An 18,197-nucleotide genomic window follows, 5' to 3' on the forward strand; every position below is an offset into this window, starting at 1 on the left:
CTCCAGGAAATAAGTATCACATCTTTAAAACTTTAGCTCACGACTATATAAAAATCTTTCTCCTTTAGCTCCCCTTAATATCTGAAAGAGGATGACATTTTCAAAACCACAGTGTCGAAATTCTAAAAGTCCATAAAAAGTAAAAGTGGAGAATTTAAAAAATCATAATAGCTATTTTTCAAAGAATTCGGCTTTGTTTTCTGATCCTCAGGTGAAACCTGGTGCTTCTAAATTCCCATCAGGAGGAGAAGCGGCCCTGATAGTGATGATTGACAGGCCTAGCAGGCATGACACAGCGAAAGGCCTCATGCTGCCTGGTTAAGGGCTCAAATTTATGCATTTCTCTTCAGATGTCTAATGCCTATCCCAGCCCAGAGCAGGTTGGTAGGGATGCTGAGGCAGGATACTTTCAAAATCTCTCTCAAATCACACCCAAATAATTAAGAATCTCTCTCTTTGCATTGCCCTTCACACTTTAATGAAGAGCTTTAGGACATTGACCAGGCACCCCTATTCTCCAGCTTCCCTGTCCAATATGATAGCCACCAGTCATGTGTGACGACTATGAAGCACCTACATGTGGCCAGAATGAACTGATTGAGCTTTAAGTAAAAACTATGCAAAAAATATATAAAATATCTCAATAATTTTTATATTGACTAGGTGTTAAAATGATATTTTAGATGTATTAGACGAAATAAATATATTATTAAGATAAACTGCATCTGTTTTTTACTTTTTAAAATTTGACTAGTAGAATATTTAAAATTATACAAGTGGCTTGCATTATATTTCCATTGGACAGTGCTGCTCTAGGTGATCTTAGTTCTAAATACTGAATCTCTTCCTGCTGAATGGTTATTTTCTCAACTAGAATGTGTGTTAAGCATCTCCAGAAAATTCCTTTGAAAATGTTTGCCATTAACTAACAATGAAACTAATCAAATAATTATAACTCTTTGGATATGAGTTTCTTCAAATCCAAAATGAATAGGTTAGACCAGCAGTCCCCAACATTTTTGGCACCAGGGGGTATGGTTTCAGGATGAAACTGTTCCATGTCAGATCATCAGGCATTAGATTCTCATAAGGAGTGCACAACCTAGATCCCTGGCACGTGCAGTTCACAGTAGGATTCGCGCTTCTATGAGAATCTAATGTCACCACTGATCTGACAGGAGGCGAAGCTCAGGCCATAATGCTTGCCCGCTGCTCACCTCCTGCTGTGTGGCCAGGTTCCTAACAGGCAGCCTATGGGTTGGGGACCCCTGAGTTAGACTGTATCTCCTCCACAGTTTCTTACAATTCTATGATTATTTCATTATAATTGTTTTTTAAAAAATTTTTAAAGTATGTTCTATGCATAAGGATATAGTTTTTAAAATTATAATGTATATATATATATAATTTTTTAACTTGCTCTTTTTTTTTTTTTTTTTTTGGAGACGGAGTCTCGCTTTGTCATCCAGGCTGGAGTGAAGTGGCGCAATCTCGGCTCACTGCAAGCTCCACCTCCCCAGTTCATGCCATTCTCCTGCCTCAGCGTCCCGAGTAGCTGGGATTACAAGTGCCCGCCACCACGCCGGGCTAATTTTTTGTATTTTTAGTAGAGACGGGGTTTTACCGTGTTAGCCAGGATTGTCTCGATCTCCTGACCTCGTGATCTGCCTGTCTCGGCCTCCCAAAGTGCTGGGATTACAGGCATGAGCCACCACACCCAGCCTAAACTTGCTTTTTAAAAAATATAAAAATAAATATTTCCTTGCTGATACAAAGACAGGCATGAAGTTATTTTATATGGCCATGCATATGTTAAAGTTGCACATTCATTTACTATATTGCTATTATAAATTTTCCCATGAAACGATTTTGTTATGAAGTTTTTTAAATTTTAAAGGTTTAGCCTATTGCTTTGATTATTATTTATTCCCTATAATTGGTCCCTTCGCTTTTCTTCCATAGGTCATCCTTATTCTTCATCCATTTATGCCCCTGTATTCTTCTTTGACCATTTTTGGTTACATTTTATCTTATCCTCACTTCGCCATGTCCTCCAATTTTCTTTCATGACTAAGCTCTCTTGTTACCTCTCACTAACCCTGTTTAGGAAGATTTCCACCCTGGCCACACTCTTCCTATCCTTTAGACTGGGGCCTTCCTGGTCTCATCCCTTTCAAAACAAACTTACCTGAAAATATCTAATAATAAAGACATTTCAAGGTGAATTCAAATCTTTACAGTTACTTCTTACTAGCGAGGTAGGGGACAGGTATTTGCATTTTAAATCTTAACTCTCATTCGGAAATGAAAACCTTTATTGGTATTAAATTGAATGGGATGTTCCTATTCTATATTTAAATTTTCCTAAAATCCATTATAGTATGTGTCTTCTCACCTGTTTTTGCAAGCATTCCCCTGCACCTATTCTTCTGTGTGAAAACATGAAACCTACAGTTTGCTAAGGAAGATCCTGACTGCTAAAGAAACCGACTCAACCTTAATGCCTGGAGAACACTGGATTTGGAGTAAGATGACCTAGGTTTATATCTTGATGTATCATCCATTTCAAGTGCAAATAGATGGACAAATCCATGGACATATCCTTCATTCTCTCTAAAACTAGGTTTCCTAATCTTCTGAAAGGAGCTATTAATAACACCTGATACACTTGCTGAGTGTATTTCTGAGCCTCTAAAGAAATAATGAACATGGAAGTACTTAGCAATGTTACATAGCCTTAGTGATCTTGGGCATCCTGAGATTTCATTAAATTTCGTTCCTATTTCCATTTTCCCTTCCTTGGGTTAGAAAAAATACATTGACCCATTCAATTCAGACAAGAATAAAGAATAGAACTAAGAGTTTTCAGAATAATGAAAAGTTTCAAGTTAAGATAACACAGTCACTCTCTTCATGCAAACATGAGAGCTATGAAACACTTACTAGAACTAATATCCCAGGTGACTGTATATAATTCATCTATGAAGCTCAATTTGTCAAGAAGCAGCATAATGGTTTTATAAAATTCAGATGGAACCTGGACGGAGGGATGTGGGTGCGCATTAAATTCACAGAATATTAAAGTAGCAAATTAGCGTTAAAGTGATGAAAGTAAAGTGCAAATAAGACTTTAAGAATTAAGTAGTCGACTCCATGTATTAGGAAGGAATTCTTTGGTTAAAATAAATCAAACACAAAATTCAAGTGCTTAAAACAAATCCCTCAAGATGTCAGTTGAAAAACATATATTCTTTCCTATTATTTCCTCTATGAAATGAAGAGAGACAGAAATTCTGTCATCAATGACTCTTGGAATTTGGTGGAAAAAGGAAAGAATCTGGAATCAGTCCCGTTGAGTTTCGTTCCAGCTTCTCCTCTTAGAAGCTATTCTTTTCTCCCTGAAGGGAGGCAACACTGTCCGATCGCCTGACTGGCAGTGTTTTAAGGACCCATCGCGCTTGACGGGAAAGTCAGGTACAAGCTGATGCTGTTATCACCACGGGAACCAGGGGCTGAGCGGTGAAATCCAGCTCCTCCCAGCTGGAAGGCACTAGGGTGAACGGAGATAAAAGCAGTTCTCTTTAACCCAAGTTTCTTTCTTTTTCATACCACTTCAAATTTGGGTAAGAGGAAAGAGGGCCAAGGGGATTTAAGGAACCTGGATGATGAACTACCCAGCGGTTTACAGTTCCTTCGTGATCTATTTGGTTCATTCATTCAACAAGTATTTCCGGGCTGCAGCTTGGGTGCCGGGCCCTGGGGTAGGCAGTGGGACTACAAAGAGGAAAGGACCCAGATTAGAGGGGACACTGGACGCATAACTGCGGGACAACGAGGTCGCGCTCGCGCAGGGTGAGGTTGGAGGCAGCCAGGGAGCCCCCAGAGGGCAGCGCCCGCCGCGCCCATCCCCCACTCCGACGGCCACGAGTTCGGGCCGAGACGTCCCCATGGCAACACGCGGCGGCGCTGCGCGCGGGGAGGGAGAGGCCCAACTGCCTCGTTGGTCGCGCGGCGGGAGGGCCCAGGCGGCGGGAGCGTGGTGGCGGGTGGCGGGTGGCGGGGCCCCTTGGGGCGGGCCTGGCCGGGCGGGAGGTGACCTACGCGGTCCTGCTCCCCCAGCCTCAGACCTCTCGGGCGAGCGCGGCGCAGCGCAGGTAATGGCTCCTGGCCTTCCCGGCCCCGCCTCTCCCCTGACCCTCACCCAAAGGCCAGGCTGGCCTCCAGGCTGGCGCGGGTCCTCGAGCGGGACAAGGGGACCCCAAAAGGGCGGCCGCTCTGCGGGAGGCTGGGCTTGAACCGATCGCGGGTCCTGGAGGGGCGCGTGGCGCGGGGACAGAGGCTGGGAGGGGAGGCCCGCGCTTGCAAATCCAGAGCAGAGCTGCGCGCCCTAAGTTAGAAGGACTGGGCTTTAGTCGTGTGGCCTTGGGCAAGCCACTTAACTTGTCTGTGCCGCAGTTTCCCTGACGTTTAAGTGAGAGATTTGAGAATCTACAAAGCCATTTATTGGTCTGCTCGTTCTGGTCAAGTTTTCCTTCACCATCCCTGCTGCTCGCCGCTCTGTCCCACACACAATTCCAGGGTCTCTTAAACTCTTCGATTTGGAAGTGATGTGAGCTCGAATCTTCCTCCTCTTTCTACCTCCTTGAATGCTCTTTAATTGACTTTTATTCAGTGATTCGGAGGAGTTGAAGTCCTTTTCAATACTTTCTCCAGTTATTGTCATAGATTATTTTTTAACTAAAATTCTGTTACTGAGAAAAACTTTTTTTTTTTTACTGTAGGCAAATACTAACATCCCTATTTTGTCAAGAGGTGAGCCAGTGCCCATAAAGCCATTGAAGAATTTCAAGATTTCTTTTTAAAGGCATTCTTAGCCTTTTTGTCCTAAATCTCATAGTTATATTCATCTTAACAAAACCCAGAGAGGGCCAAAGAAAGAATGTACTCAAATAAAGGCACACCTTTAGGGGAACCACAAGAATAGAAAGTTTGAGAACATCTGGCTAGAATTTCTCTTTTAATGGGAATTCTGTTTTACTCATTCTCATGTACTGAGCCCTTTGCAAACAACGTGGTACCAAGCTATTATTCAATAAGTAGTAAATGGATGCTCATTTTAGTCCTTACCACATATTTCGATTCATCACTAAGTCAATATCATAAATGCATAGGGGTCGCTAAACAAAAAACTCAAGTTTGGGATGCCGAGGTGGCTGGATCACGAGGTCAGGAGTTCGAGACCAGCCTGATCAACATGCTGAAACCCCGTCCCTACTAAAAATACAAAAATTAGCCGGGCGTGGTGGCGATTGCCTGTCCCAGCTACTCAAGAGGCTGAGGTGGGAGAATCGCTAGAACCCGGGAGGCACAGGTTGCAGTGAGCTGAGATCGTGCCACTGCCCTCTAGCCTGGGCGACAGAGCAAGACTCCGTCTCAAAAAACAAAAAACCAAAACAGAAAACTCAGATTTCTATATTTTGTAGCATCAAGAGCTACTACACAGAAAAACTCATACTAAATGGTTTTTGCCAGTAGCGAAATTTTCATGTTTTATAGGTTAAAGAATGTAAACATTTTAGGAACTTGGATCATTTTCCTCCTAACAGATTAAAAATCAAGAAATATAAACCAGATGTAGCAGTTTCTTGACATGGAGAACCAAGCCCATAATACGATGGGGTAAGTGCTGAGAAATTTCTGTTTAATAAATATGTGCTTAACTATGCCAAAAACTTCCTGAGAACACATGAATTTTGAAATTTACTATTAATAGAAGGATATGCCAATTATTTTTGGTGAGGCAGATGAGAGGAAATATCAAGTGATTGTAATTAAGTATTATAATGCAAGACTTTCTGATTTTGACACTACAGATCTGCACTCAAAAATCACTGTTTTCCAACTCTTAGTGACTGTCCAATATCTAAGGGTGATGGATGCCGAGGCAGGCCTCATGTGCTCTTCTGTTACCACAATGCAACCTCTCTTCGCCAGCTTGCTCCTTTTTTGCTGCACTGAGAATCTCAAGTTACCCTCTACTTTTGCCCCTTAAGGCTGAACTCATCACTTAAACATAGCCTGAGAATAGATCTAACTCCGTAAAAACATCATCAAGAACTAGATATCTTACCAAAAGTTCACGAAGAGATAAGAATAAAATTTGTATAGCATTTGTCATTGTAGAATATCAAATTCCTGTTTACAGATATCTGTCCTAACTCTTTACCTGTTACCAGCATCGCAGAGTTTTCTCTTCCTATTGTTTCACTAGCCAACTGACCACTGGCTAAACACAGAGTTTGGGGAATGAAGGGGTGAAGGGGTGGTTGTATAGTGCCTAATCTTGATTGCAACTGACTTTAGCACTAGTCACACCACTTCAGGTGTCTCACTTTCAGAAATTCTGCCCAGACCATAACTTTGATGTCAGGCTGAAAGAAAGCTGCACAAGTTTGGATAATAATCATAGCTATCACTCTTTAGCTCCTACTGCATACTCCTTCTTACAACAGCCCTGCTAGGTATTATTCTCATTTTACAGCTAAGAAAAGTAAATATATTAGAGTACAGTCTAAGCTCTTATAACAAAGAGACTCCAAAAACAGCAGCTTAAATAAGATTGAAGATTATTTCTGTTTCATATAGTTGTCACAGGTGCTGCGCTCGCCCAAGATACGCAGACCAGGATTGGTTTGGCAACTCTGCCATCTTCATTAATGATTTCTATCTCTAGGACCAAAGTGGTTGTTTCAGCTCCCACCATCATAAGTGTGCTCTGCCATCATGACTGTGCTCCTTCCATAGGGAAGGAGAAGGCCAAGAGGAGAGAGTAAGACCTTTTCTTTTAGGAGTATAACATGGAAATGGCAGGTCTCACTTCTGTTCACTTTCCATTGGCCAGAACTTAATCCCAGAGTTAAAACTAGCAGCAAGAAAGGCTGGGAAGTATGGTCTGTAACTAGGTAGCCATATGACCAGATGAAGCTTAGAAGTTCTAGAACAAAGGAGGAAGAATGGATATTGGTAAAAACTAGCATCCTCTGCCACATTGAGGCTCAGAAAGGTAGAAAGACAAAAAAAGCAGGAGTTCATCCTAGAATATACACCAGGTTAGTAGAGAAAGTAGGATTTGAATTCAGGTATGCCTGGCTCCAATCCCTGTGTTCCTTCCTACACTGGAAATGGATGGCAATGAGATGCAGGGAGCAGCCTGCCTGGTATCCATAGCAGAGCCAGGTTAGGATTCTGGGTTAAGTATGTGTTGGGTCCCTGGTGTGATGATAGCACTAAGAGCTAAGATGCAGATTGAAGATGTTGAACCTAAGGTTGGGTCCCAGATATCACTTCACTCCTACAAATCCAAGGCCATGGAGTCATTTAAGAAACAGACCTTGTCCTTAAAGAACTTAGAATTTAGTAAGGAACAGTAGAACTTGTTTGGGTATGGTGTAATTACAACCCCCCAAGTTAATGAGAGTTATTAGAGGTTTTCCTGAGGTACTGTTCCACTCATCACAGTAGACATGGGGCCAGACACCTGCCTACCATGGTCTCCAAAGCATGGAGACCCCAGGTTGGCATTGCCTGAGTCCCACATGCTATTGAGAATTATGTATAAATCTAGATCATGAATACAATAAAACTTCATCATCAGGGACTTGTTATGTGGCTTATTAAACCATGTCACCTACATATACAGTAATGTTTTGTGGAGCAGCCTACATTTAACAGATACCTATTTAGAGTCTACTGTGAGCTACTTACTGGTCTAGGCACCAGGAAGGTAGCAGTGAACAAAATAGACAACTGTTTCTCAAGGGGCTTATACCATAGTGGAAGAGACAGATAATAAACATATAAATTTGTATCATATGGTGATATGAAGAAAAATAAAGCAGGCTAAGGGTGGGAGAAATAGAGAGTGTGAATGGAATGGTCAAACAAAGATGCTTTGGTAAGGCAGCATTTGAGCAGATTATATCTGGGGGAAAAGATTACACAGAGCAGGAGCAGAAAGTGCCAAGGCCTACGGTGGGAGCTTTCCCACAGAACATTTTCAGTGTGAGTGAATCAATATTCTCTGATATCATGGTTATAACCAGGTTTGATGTTAATTTATCAATGATTTCTTCCAATTACAGGTGTTTGTATTTGTGCCATAATAATCTAAACTCCTGTAATTGAAACTCAATTTTATGTTTGTTCTTTTTGTTTTTAAAGTGTGTTTCCAGAGCACAATTATAGAATGAGTAAGTGATCCCTTTTATTGGCCTTTTTAAGAAAACCTTCTCTAGATTTTGCTTTGTTTTTGTTTTCTTATTCATGAATTTCTACTTACTAGTTTGCCCTTTTATGGTTTATCTTGTTCCCATGGGTTGAAAAATGTGCTTCAGTTATTTTCGTGATTTCTGGATTTCATGATTTCTTTAAATAATAAAAGCATGTAAGTTTCCTCCTGAGCACAGCTTTGCTGCCTGCCATAGGGTTAGTGTTCTCACCATCATTTTCTAAACAATCTGTCATTTCAAATTTGATATCTTCTTTGACTGATATTTAGAAAATGTAATTTCAAGGGGCATTTAGTTATCTTTTTATTATTACTTTTTAATCTTTCTACTATCATAGTCATAGGATATGGACTATATGATTTTGACTCTGTCAATTTCACTAAGATTATTCTTGTAGTCTATTGCAGGATCAACTTTTATTAATGTCCTTTGGGTATTTAAAAACACATGTATGTTCTCTTTTGGTTGAGTAAAAAGGCTAAAAAAGTTATATAATCAAACATTTTAATTGTTGTTATTATGTTTAACTTGTGTTTTTCAAGTACAGTTACATTAATTTTTGTTTATTTGATCTGTCAAATTCTAAGGAAGATCTTCACTACAATTGTGGTTTGTCTGGTCCTTCTTGTATTACTAACAATTTTTGGTTTACATATTTCAGTGTTCTGTTGCTTGATGTGTTAAGGTTTATGGGTATATCTTCTCAGCATAATATATGATTAACATGATAAAATATAGCACAAGTATAAACTAATGTTTTCTGTTTTAATTCTACTTTGCCTGATATTACCATCCCTGCTTTCTTTTTAATTTACTTTAATCAATAATATCTTTGTTCATCACCTTGTTTTCAACCTTTTTTATGTCATATCAAGTTTGTCTCCACATATAAATAGCATATGGTTAGATTAACAAATAGAGGCCAGGCGCAGTGGCTCATGCCTGTAATCTCAGCACTTTGGGAAGCCAAGGCAGGTGGATCACCTGAGGTTGGGAGTTCAAGACCAGCCTGACGAACATGGAGAAACCCCGTCTCTACTAAAAATACGAAATTAGCCTGGTGTGGTGGTGCATGCCTGTAATACCAGCTACTCAGGAGGCTGAGGCAGGAGAATCATTTGAACCCGGGAGGCGGAAGTTGCAGTGAGCCAAGATTATGCCATTCCACTCCAGCCTGGGCAACAAGAACAAAACTCCATCTCAAAACAAAAACAAAAACAAAACCCAAAAAACAAATAGGAAGCATAGCTGGGGAGACCTCAGGAAACTTACAATGGCAGAAGGCGAAGAGGAAGGAGGCACATTTTATGTGGCCAGAGCAGGAGGGAGAGAGACAGAAGTGGGGGAGTTGCATCTCCTGAGAACTCACTATCACAAGAACAACAAGGGGGAAGTTCGCCCTCATGATTCAGTCACCTCTCACCAGGCCCCTCCTCCAACACTGGGAATTACAATTCGACATGAGATTTGGTTAGGGACACAGAGCCAAACCATATCAGTGGGCTTATTGACAGTGGTCTTTACTCCATAGTCATCAGGCTAGGCAGTTTCCTTGCAGGACCCCAGGTCACTCTCTTTCAGTCTTTTGTCTCAGGCTAATCAGATTCCAGAGAATTCTAATTTCCTACCTGGAGAGTATACCAGCATTCTGGGAGCTCAAAAGGAGGAGGGGGCTGAATTCAGACTTATATTGTTGACCTTAACCCCCCAGTTTCCAGTACGGTGGTCCTGCCATCTACTGTACCTGGTGTTCCCCAACCCCAGTCCAGAGCCTTTCTGTTTTAGCTTCTCCAGAGAATGTGCCTGGATTCGAATGCCAGTGAGGAGATCTAGGAGTCAACCCCTTCTTAGCCATTCCTCCTGTTTTCAGGCTGACACTCACTTGCTACTTCCAGATGTATCTAGTTGGTTTGCTACTTGGCTTTGTCCACTGCTAGTTCCTGTTATTTTTATCCTTGTAGGTTTGACCTTCTAGGTTAAAAATATCCCTTTACTTTGTGTTAGTAGGATTTCGGGAGGGAACAAAACGTGTGTGCATACATCTTCAACCAAATTCTCATTTTTCTCTACTGAATCTTTTACTGTACCTTTTATTCTGTGACTTTTATCTTAGCCATTGATCTCATTCATAGAATCTTGTCAGATGCTTCCTAAACATCTAGGTACTGCTACGTGATCCACCAGATTCTTCTCATCTGCTATGAAAGTCATTATTTTCAAAGAACCAAGGTAGATGAATATTAAATCATAACTTCTTGCGTCTGATTCAAAAGGTCCTTTAAAACTATACTCTTCTATGTGTGCATCTTTCCTAACCCTTAAAGTGTTCTTTCCCTCTGAGATATATTAATCATCTTTACTTTACTTACCAGGTTCTTGACTTTATGAATCATAACTTTACTTACCAGGTTCTTGATGAGTTAAGCACAGTTTTAATTACAGTTTGTAAAATAAAATCTAATTTTTCTGATGTAAGTCAACATATTGGTACCTGAATAAATTATAGTAATATATTATTTTTGCACATTGAAAATTCTTTTTAAATTTGGTTAATTCCTTTGCTTTCTGGTTAGCCCAGACTATACCCCCTTACTCTCCCTCTCTTCATACTTTATTCACCTCTCCCCATATACACGTATATTCCTCCCCAGAGTAATCAAACTGGACAAGTTCTTCCAGTTTCTTGTATCTCTGAAGAAGAAACAAAATAAAGCACATCTGGGTTAAAACCCTGATATGTCAAACTTGATGGTAGACTCTGAAATGTTAGCAGTGCTGAGTGACTGTAGGAATTAAATGCATGATTTTGAAAGGAAGGAAAGTTATTAGGAAGGAGAGAGAGGGAGGAAGGAAATAAGGAAAGAAAGGGAAGATTTCTACAAGAGACCTAATCAAGCTGCTAGTAAGTTTAAGGAAAGATGAAAAAGTGCCACTGTGTAGGATAAATTTGCACATACTTTTTACAGGAAAATCTTTACAAAAGATTAGTTACAAAATACATTTTCTTAAAAATCTGATATGTGTGAATGTAGATATGTACATCAGGTGCATACCCACCTAACCTGACCTGGTTGTCTGTGGTGCTTAGTTGTATGGCACCTTGGAACCACCTGGAACTTTGTGAGTCTCCAATCAGAGCACTGGTGAAACACAGAAGTGCTAAAAACATGAATATTACAGATATGTGATGAGTGCGTTTGTTCTCTCCCCAAAAGAAAGACGCAGTCTCATTGGACAGCAGTTAATATAAAAGCTGTACCCTCCTTGAACTCAAGAAGCAGAAGGAAAAGGAGAAATAGAGGCAAAAATAGAAAAGCTGGCAAGAGAAGTAGCAACACAAGTATCAGTGGTAATAAGAACATTAAGAAGTTAGTCCTATAACACTGTAGGCCTGCGTATTCCAGGGGCCCCAGCTCTGTTCAGCAACGTTTTGTCTTCTCTTCTGTCTCACCACAGGGACAAGCACAGTGCCTGACATAGGGTAATTATGCAGTCAATTTTTTTTTTTTTTGAGGCAGGGTCTTGCTCCGTCACCCAGGCTGGAGTACAGTGGTGTGATCTTGGCTCCCTGCAATGTCAGCCTCCTGGGCTCAAGCAATCCTCCACCTCAGCCTCCAGAGTAGCTGGGAGGTACACACCACCAAGATGCAATTTTTTTGTTTTGTTTTTTGTAGTGGTAGGGTCTCACTATGTTGCCTATGCTGGTTTCGAACTCCTGGACTCAAGCAATTCTCCCACTTTGGCCTCCCAAAGTGCTAGAATTTCAGGCATGAACCACTGCTCCCAGCTCAGTCAACATTTGTTGAATGAATGAGTGAACCGAAAGAATGACAGCCTATTAAAGGCAATAAACTGTCAAACAACAGGGAAATAAAATATAAATACCAATTTCAAAAGAGTAGAGAAGAGTTGAATCAAGAGTTCAGAATTAGGTAGAAATGAGGTTGTATAAAAGCAGGGTGTGAAAAAATGAAGAGAATCCAGGACTATTTTCATAGATACACTTCAGGTGTTGAGGACTTGCCTTTTTAATTGGAGGATGTTTGGGTAATGGTTGCGTAGGAATGGCTTCAGCCAGGGACAAAACATACCCATGTGCTTTCATGGACTCTATGAGGGTAACATACTAAGACTCACAGTTTTCACCCTTAAATGTTATTTAAGTTAGGTTGTGTCTTGAAATCAGAAGATACATTTGGCTATTATTCCCTTTTTCCTCTAAAAGCAATTATTAAGTTATTGTTGCTTCTTATAATAGAAAGTGTTATAGAATGACAGAAATGTTTCACATGTTGCCATATTAAAGCACAAACATATATGGCATAGCCATTTATGGGGAAATCCACTGGCCAACCCATAGTGCCGTGGAGTAACTATACCTATAATCTGTACAAATGCTAGAGTACAAGATGAGCAGCACAGAGCTAGGTGCACTAAAGAATCCATGCAATGAAATGTTTTCCAAATTTTCTCTAAAAAGGAGAAAGGGGAAAATGCAAATACTTTATGCTAATCTTATAAATCTTCAAGTTATGTACTACTTAAAGTGGCTCAAGAATAGGAAAAAAAAAGACGAATCAACAAAACAGCTGGCTCATAAAGGATGGCTAGTCAAATTACCCATAGAGGCTGTCCATTTGTATTAGAAACAGGTGGCATACGAGGCATAATTGGTGCAATGGCCCAGGGACTCAGGAATATCCAAATCTTGCCTCAAATCACCAACAACCCCAAGGGAGACTTACCATAGCAAAGGAAAGCAAGACACTTTGAGTGGTAATGATAACTAGAGAACCCACCTCACACAGTGTCGGAGGAGGCCATGTAGGAAAGAGTAATGAGGCATCCCTACCCATCCCAGCCAAGGTGGTATCAGCGCAGAGCTACTAGGGGCCTCAACTGTCACCCCCACCCAGCAGTAATGAGGAATTCCTCCCTCCAAGTGGCAGCAGAGGCTGACTCAAGAACCTGAACTTCCACCACTGTCTGGCAGTAATGAGGTGGCATTCTATTCCCCTGCTGGAGTATTGTCAGAAGAGGTCTGCTAAAACACAAAATTTAAATAAAAACCAGAAGCTCGTAATATAATACCCAAGCAAATTAGGGTTCCTATTTTTCTGGAGATGGGAAATTTAGAGCTGATACTATGGTTCTGCGATGGTATCAGAGACCTCATTGGAGCTTACAATCTAGTGGAGGGAAACAGATTATAGCAAATAAATAAATCTACATTAAGTTGGGGGGTGGTAATAATCACTGTGTAGAAAGAGTAAGCAGATTATGAGAATAGAGAGTTACAGAGTAAATCTAGTTAGGTGACATTTGAAGAAAGACCTAAAAAAAGTGAGAGATGTAGACATCTGGATATCTGGAGGAATGGCATTCCAGGCAGAGGAATCAGCAAAAGCAAAGCTTCTGTGACAGGAACATGATTAACGTTTTCAAGGAACAGAAAAGAGGCCAGTTAGAGAGGAGGAAGCAAGGGGGAAAGTGGTAGGAGATGACCTCAGAAAGGCAAATAGGGCCAAGTCCTGAAGGGCCTCGCAGACCTTAGTCAAGGCTTCAGATTTCACTGTGTAAAATGGGAAGTCACTGGAGGACTCTGAGCAAAGGAGTGACATTTTCTGACTTAATATTTTAAAAGGCTTGCTCTAGTTGCTATGGGAAGAATAGACTATAGGAGGGTAAAGGTGGAAAAGGCAGACAAGCTAAGCTGTGGGAGATGACAGTAGATCAGATTGATAGATGTAGACATAGTGACAAATGGGTTTGTTTTCATGAAATAGCTGACAATGTTATAGATCCTAGATTGGATATGGAGTGTGTGAGAAGATGATGAACAAAGGATGGTCCAAAGACTTTTGGCCTAACAGCTGGAAGGGACAGAATTGTCATTTATTAAAAAAGGAAGACTGGAGAAAATGCAAGCTTGGTTTGAGATGCCTGTTATATATCCAAGTGAAGACGTTTGTTGTATGTCCAAGTGAAGCTGCCTGTATGTACAGCTGTATATAGCTGTTTGTGGTCACCTTATCATTTCAAGATAGCTGAACCATCTACAACATCATATCTGCCTTCCAAGAAGGAAGTAGAGAAAAGGCAGTGGGTAAAAACAAAAGGGTGTATGCAGCATTCTTATTTTGGGTTCCTAGAGAAGCCAGCTCTGAGATAAGAATTTGGATATGCATTGTTTATTTGGGATATGAAGATATGGTGTAGGCTGGGCGTGGTGGCTCATGCCTGTAATCCCAGTGCTTTGAAAGGCCAAGGCAGGAGGATCGCTTGGCACCAGGAGTTTGAGACCAGCCTCAGCATCATAACAAGACCCTATCTCTACAAAAAAAAAAAAAAAAAAAGAAAAAAAAATAGCTGGGTGTGGTGGCACACACCTGTAGTCCCAGCTACTCAGGAGGCTGAGGCAGAAGGATCACTTGAGCTTCTTCCTCGTTTTCTCTTGCCTCCGTCATGTAAGAAGTGCCTTTCATCTCTTGCCATGATTCTGAGGCCTCCCTAGCCATGTGGAACCTTAAGTTCAATTAAACTTCTTTTTCTTCCCAGTCCCAGGGAAAGCAGCATGAAAAAAAACTAATGCAGGCAGGTATGGGGAGATACTGTAAGTCTTTAGACAGTGAGGTTACTATTAGTCATATACATAGTAATATCTTGGATCTAGGAGGGTCTATTGAGTTTCAAACAAAATGCTTAGTTTAACAGCTAGGATTATAGCAACTGTTAAGAGCCCAGGAGTTCTAGGCTGCAGTTGCCTATGACTGCTCTACTGCACACCAGCCTACGTGACAGAGTAAGACCCTGTCTCTTAAAGATGCGGTATGTTAGTTTCCTATGGTTATTATAATAAATTGCCACAAATTTGGTGGCTTAAAACAACCAAAATTTATTCACTCACAGTTCTAGAGGCCAGAAGCCCAAAATCAGTATCAATGGGCCAAAGTCAAAGTGTTGGCAGGATTGCCCCCCTCTAGAGGCTCTAGGGGAGAATCTTTTCCTTGTCTCTCCAAGCTTCTGGTGACTGCATTCCTTGACTTGTGGACTCCAATCTTAAAGGCCAGCATCTTCGGATTTTTCTCTGCTTCATCCTCATCTCCTCTTTTTCTCTGTGTGTCAAATCTCCCACTGCCATCTCAAGATTCTTAACTTATGTGAACCTCTCCATCTCAAGATTCTTAACTTATGTGAAGATCTTTTTTCCAAATTAAGTAACATTTACAGTTTACAGGGTTAGGACCTGATTATCTTTGGGGACAATTTTTCAGCCTACTTCATACGGGAATAGGAAATGAAACAGGAAAGGCAGGTTACCAGCTACCACTGTGGGTGACTGAGTCAAATCCTGATGAGGAAGCTCTGGAACCCAGCACAAATCACACCCCACAAGAGTTCTCCCAGCCAAGGAAAAAGTGAGTATTTACACACCAATAGCGGACAGTCATTGGTCAAAGTTGCTCCTGGGAGCATTAATTCTCTGTCACTTCTGACTTGTCACAGAGGCAGCAAAGAGGACTCTAGCTGCAAGAGAAGGCACTGAGGCAAAGGAATGCAAGTTTTGTCCACAGGAAACCAGGCATGTGTCCTTAAGTGGTTACCATTAGGGATGTGTAGAGTACCCACAGTATCTGCTGCAGTCCTCTTTTAAATAGCCTTTTGGCACCTTCCACTTATATTTCATAGGACAGATTTTGTTACACGTCCATGCCTAGTTTCAAGGCAGACTGGGAAATGTGGCTGTTTCTTTAGCTGGTTGCATTTCCTCTGAATAATATCAAAGTTCTGTTAGTATGGAACAAAGGAAGGATAGATATTGGGTAGGAAACTAGGAAAGAATCAATAAGGATGACTCGGACCAAGGTTTATCACTGTTTATAGTGAGAAGCAGTCAGAATTTAGGATATATATTGGAGGTAGTGCCAGTAGGACTTACTGTTGTTGTGGGATTTGAGGGAAACACAAATCTAGGATCATGAAGGATTTTTATCTCGAGCAACTGGTAGCAGTGGCAGCAGTTAAAGAGATGGAACGGACTGGAGTGGGGGCAGGTTTGTGGTGCAGGGAGTCTAGTGCTCTGTTTTGAACATGTGAAGTTTGAGATGCCTCTGGCCATCCTCTGGACGTGTCAGTGTTGAATAGATGGTTGGACATAGAAGTCTTCAACTCAGATGCTTAAGCTGCAGATACACAATTAGAAGTTATCAGAGCCAGCTGGCATAAGAATGAGGTTCATTGAAATTTCTGACATTCCAGAAGCACTATATTAATTAAAACGTTGTCTAGATTAGGAAACAGATTTTATCAATGTGTGCCTAATTCTTCCCTGTGGGATCCAATGAAACAGCCAGCTCCAGGTTTAATAGAAAAAGGGTAAAATAACTATCATCAAACACACTAACACTGCAGTCACTCATCAAATAGATCTTCTAGCAAGAAATAATTTAATTGTCCTAGAGACTGGCTTACAGAACCCAGTAATACATGTGTAGATGAACATTTGTTTATTATTAATTGCATCATACATTTATGTATGTCAATATGCATTAAGAATTAAGATACACAAGTTTATGAGGAGAGTGAAGCTATTTGTATTTTTAGATAAATGTAAAGATCGCCCTGAAGAGATTAGTGCCTGCTAATATTTCACTGTTGTCTTCTCTCCTCTAATTTGTGGACCGAGGGGTTACTTAGAATGTGAGGAGTTATGACAGAACAAGTTTATCTGTAATAGAAATATTTTAACAGATCTTCTGCTCTTTTTAGAACATAAAAAAATGCGGCTTTAAATTTGTATGAGCCTATAATTCTGATAAAACAATTGGTAGGGACTTGGAGGCTATAGCGTTGTACTTTATTTCCATAAATGTCTCCTTGTTATTATGATGAAGCCTTTAGAACAAGGCCTTTATAAGTACATTTAAGCACTTTTTTTTAGAATAATGAGGTTTATACCTTATCCATGTCCCGACATTAAGCTTATTGCAAATGAAGGAAATGAATGGATTGAATGTGAGCCACCATCTCAATTATGTAATAAAAATAGGCATTTTAATGCGGCTAAGTTAGCAAACACTAATGATGACAGTAACATTTTTTGGATGACAAAAAAGTGCTTGAGGAAAAGCTATTTTTGTCTATGACTCAATAATTAATTTTGAACAAGAGTTTTATGAAACTATGACCTAAAAACCATAAAATAATAAATCTTTCACTTTAGTGTTTTAGAACAGACAGTTGACTAAAGAGCAGACTGACATCACAGATGTGTCTATGAAAGTGGGCTCTAGGACTTCTGCTGGGGGCTCTCCCCATTTGACCTTGTGTATGTCTCGGGTCTGATACAGTATTTGGTGTGCAGAATAGAGTCTGTGAGCCACCAAGAAAAGTTAAATTATATTAGTATAGCCTATTAACGAAGGCAAATAGGTATGTAATATATTTTTGAGTAAGTTTCAGTAAAAGATTTTGAAAAAGTTAAGACCTAACTTAATTGCTCATCAGCCTTTGAAAACTCATTTTCTTAGACTATTCTGTGTTTCATGACATAGTCTCTTGTCTCTCCTCTCTATGCTTCTCTTTCTTCCTAATTCCTCCCTCCTTACCTTCTTTTTCTCCATGATGACTTCCATATTTGTCTTTTAAACCCCTCTCCCACGCTCCAGACCCATTTCTATTTTAGATATCTCATGTATTCCAAACTGAATTCACTCCTTTTTTTAAAAATGTAGCATTTAATTACTTATTTTTCTTAGTAGAATTTTTCTCATGCTGTGTTTATTTTTCAAATTGTCCAAATATTTTTATGGCTTAAATATTTTAGAAAATGTGCCCATTGATTTGGGAGCTGATAAAACACTTTTGAAAGTCATAATGGCATGTCTTGCCAATATGAAAATGGAAGTA

The 18,197-nt window shown here is 40.3% G+C and overlaps 1 protein-coding gene across 4 annotated transcripts in view; it reads left to right on the forward strand.

The window, feature by feature from the left end:
- The first annotated feature begins 3,453 nt into the window (after nucleotides 1-3,453).
- Nucleotides 3,454-18,197, forward strand: part of DEUP1 (deuterosome assembly protein 1) — a 94,294-nt gene continuing 79,550 nt past the window's right edge. The window contains exons 1-2 of one of the 4 annotated variants that reach the window (XM_058446682.1): nucleotides 3,454-3,474; nucleotides 5,607-5,679. In XM_058446682.1, coding sequence (XP_058302665.1) covers nucleotides 5,651-5,679 — 29 coding nt within the window. In that variant the 5' untranslated portion in view covers nucleotides 3,454-3,474; nucleotides 5,607-5,650. Of the gene's footprint in view, nucleotides 3,475-4,090; nucleotides 4,155-5,606; nucleotides 5,680-8,220; nucleotides 8,250-18,197 lie in introns of those variants that run through there. The other 3 variants (XM_032168106.2, XM_058446683.1, XM_058446684.1) reach the window with 3 other exon arrangements.

This window comes from Hylobates moloch, unplaced genomic scaffold (genome assembly GCF_009828535.3).
Source record: "Hylobates moloch isolate HMO894 unplaced genomic scaffold, HMol_V3 SCAFFOLD_11, whole genome shotgun sequence".
NCBI lineage: Eukaryota > Metazoa > Chordata > Mammalia > Primates > Hylobatidae > Hylobates > Hylobates moloch.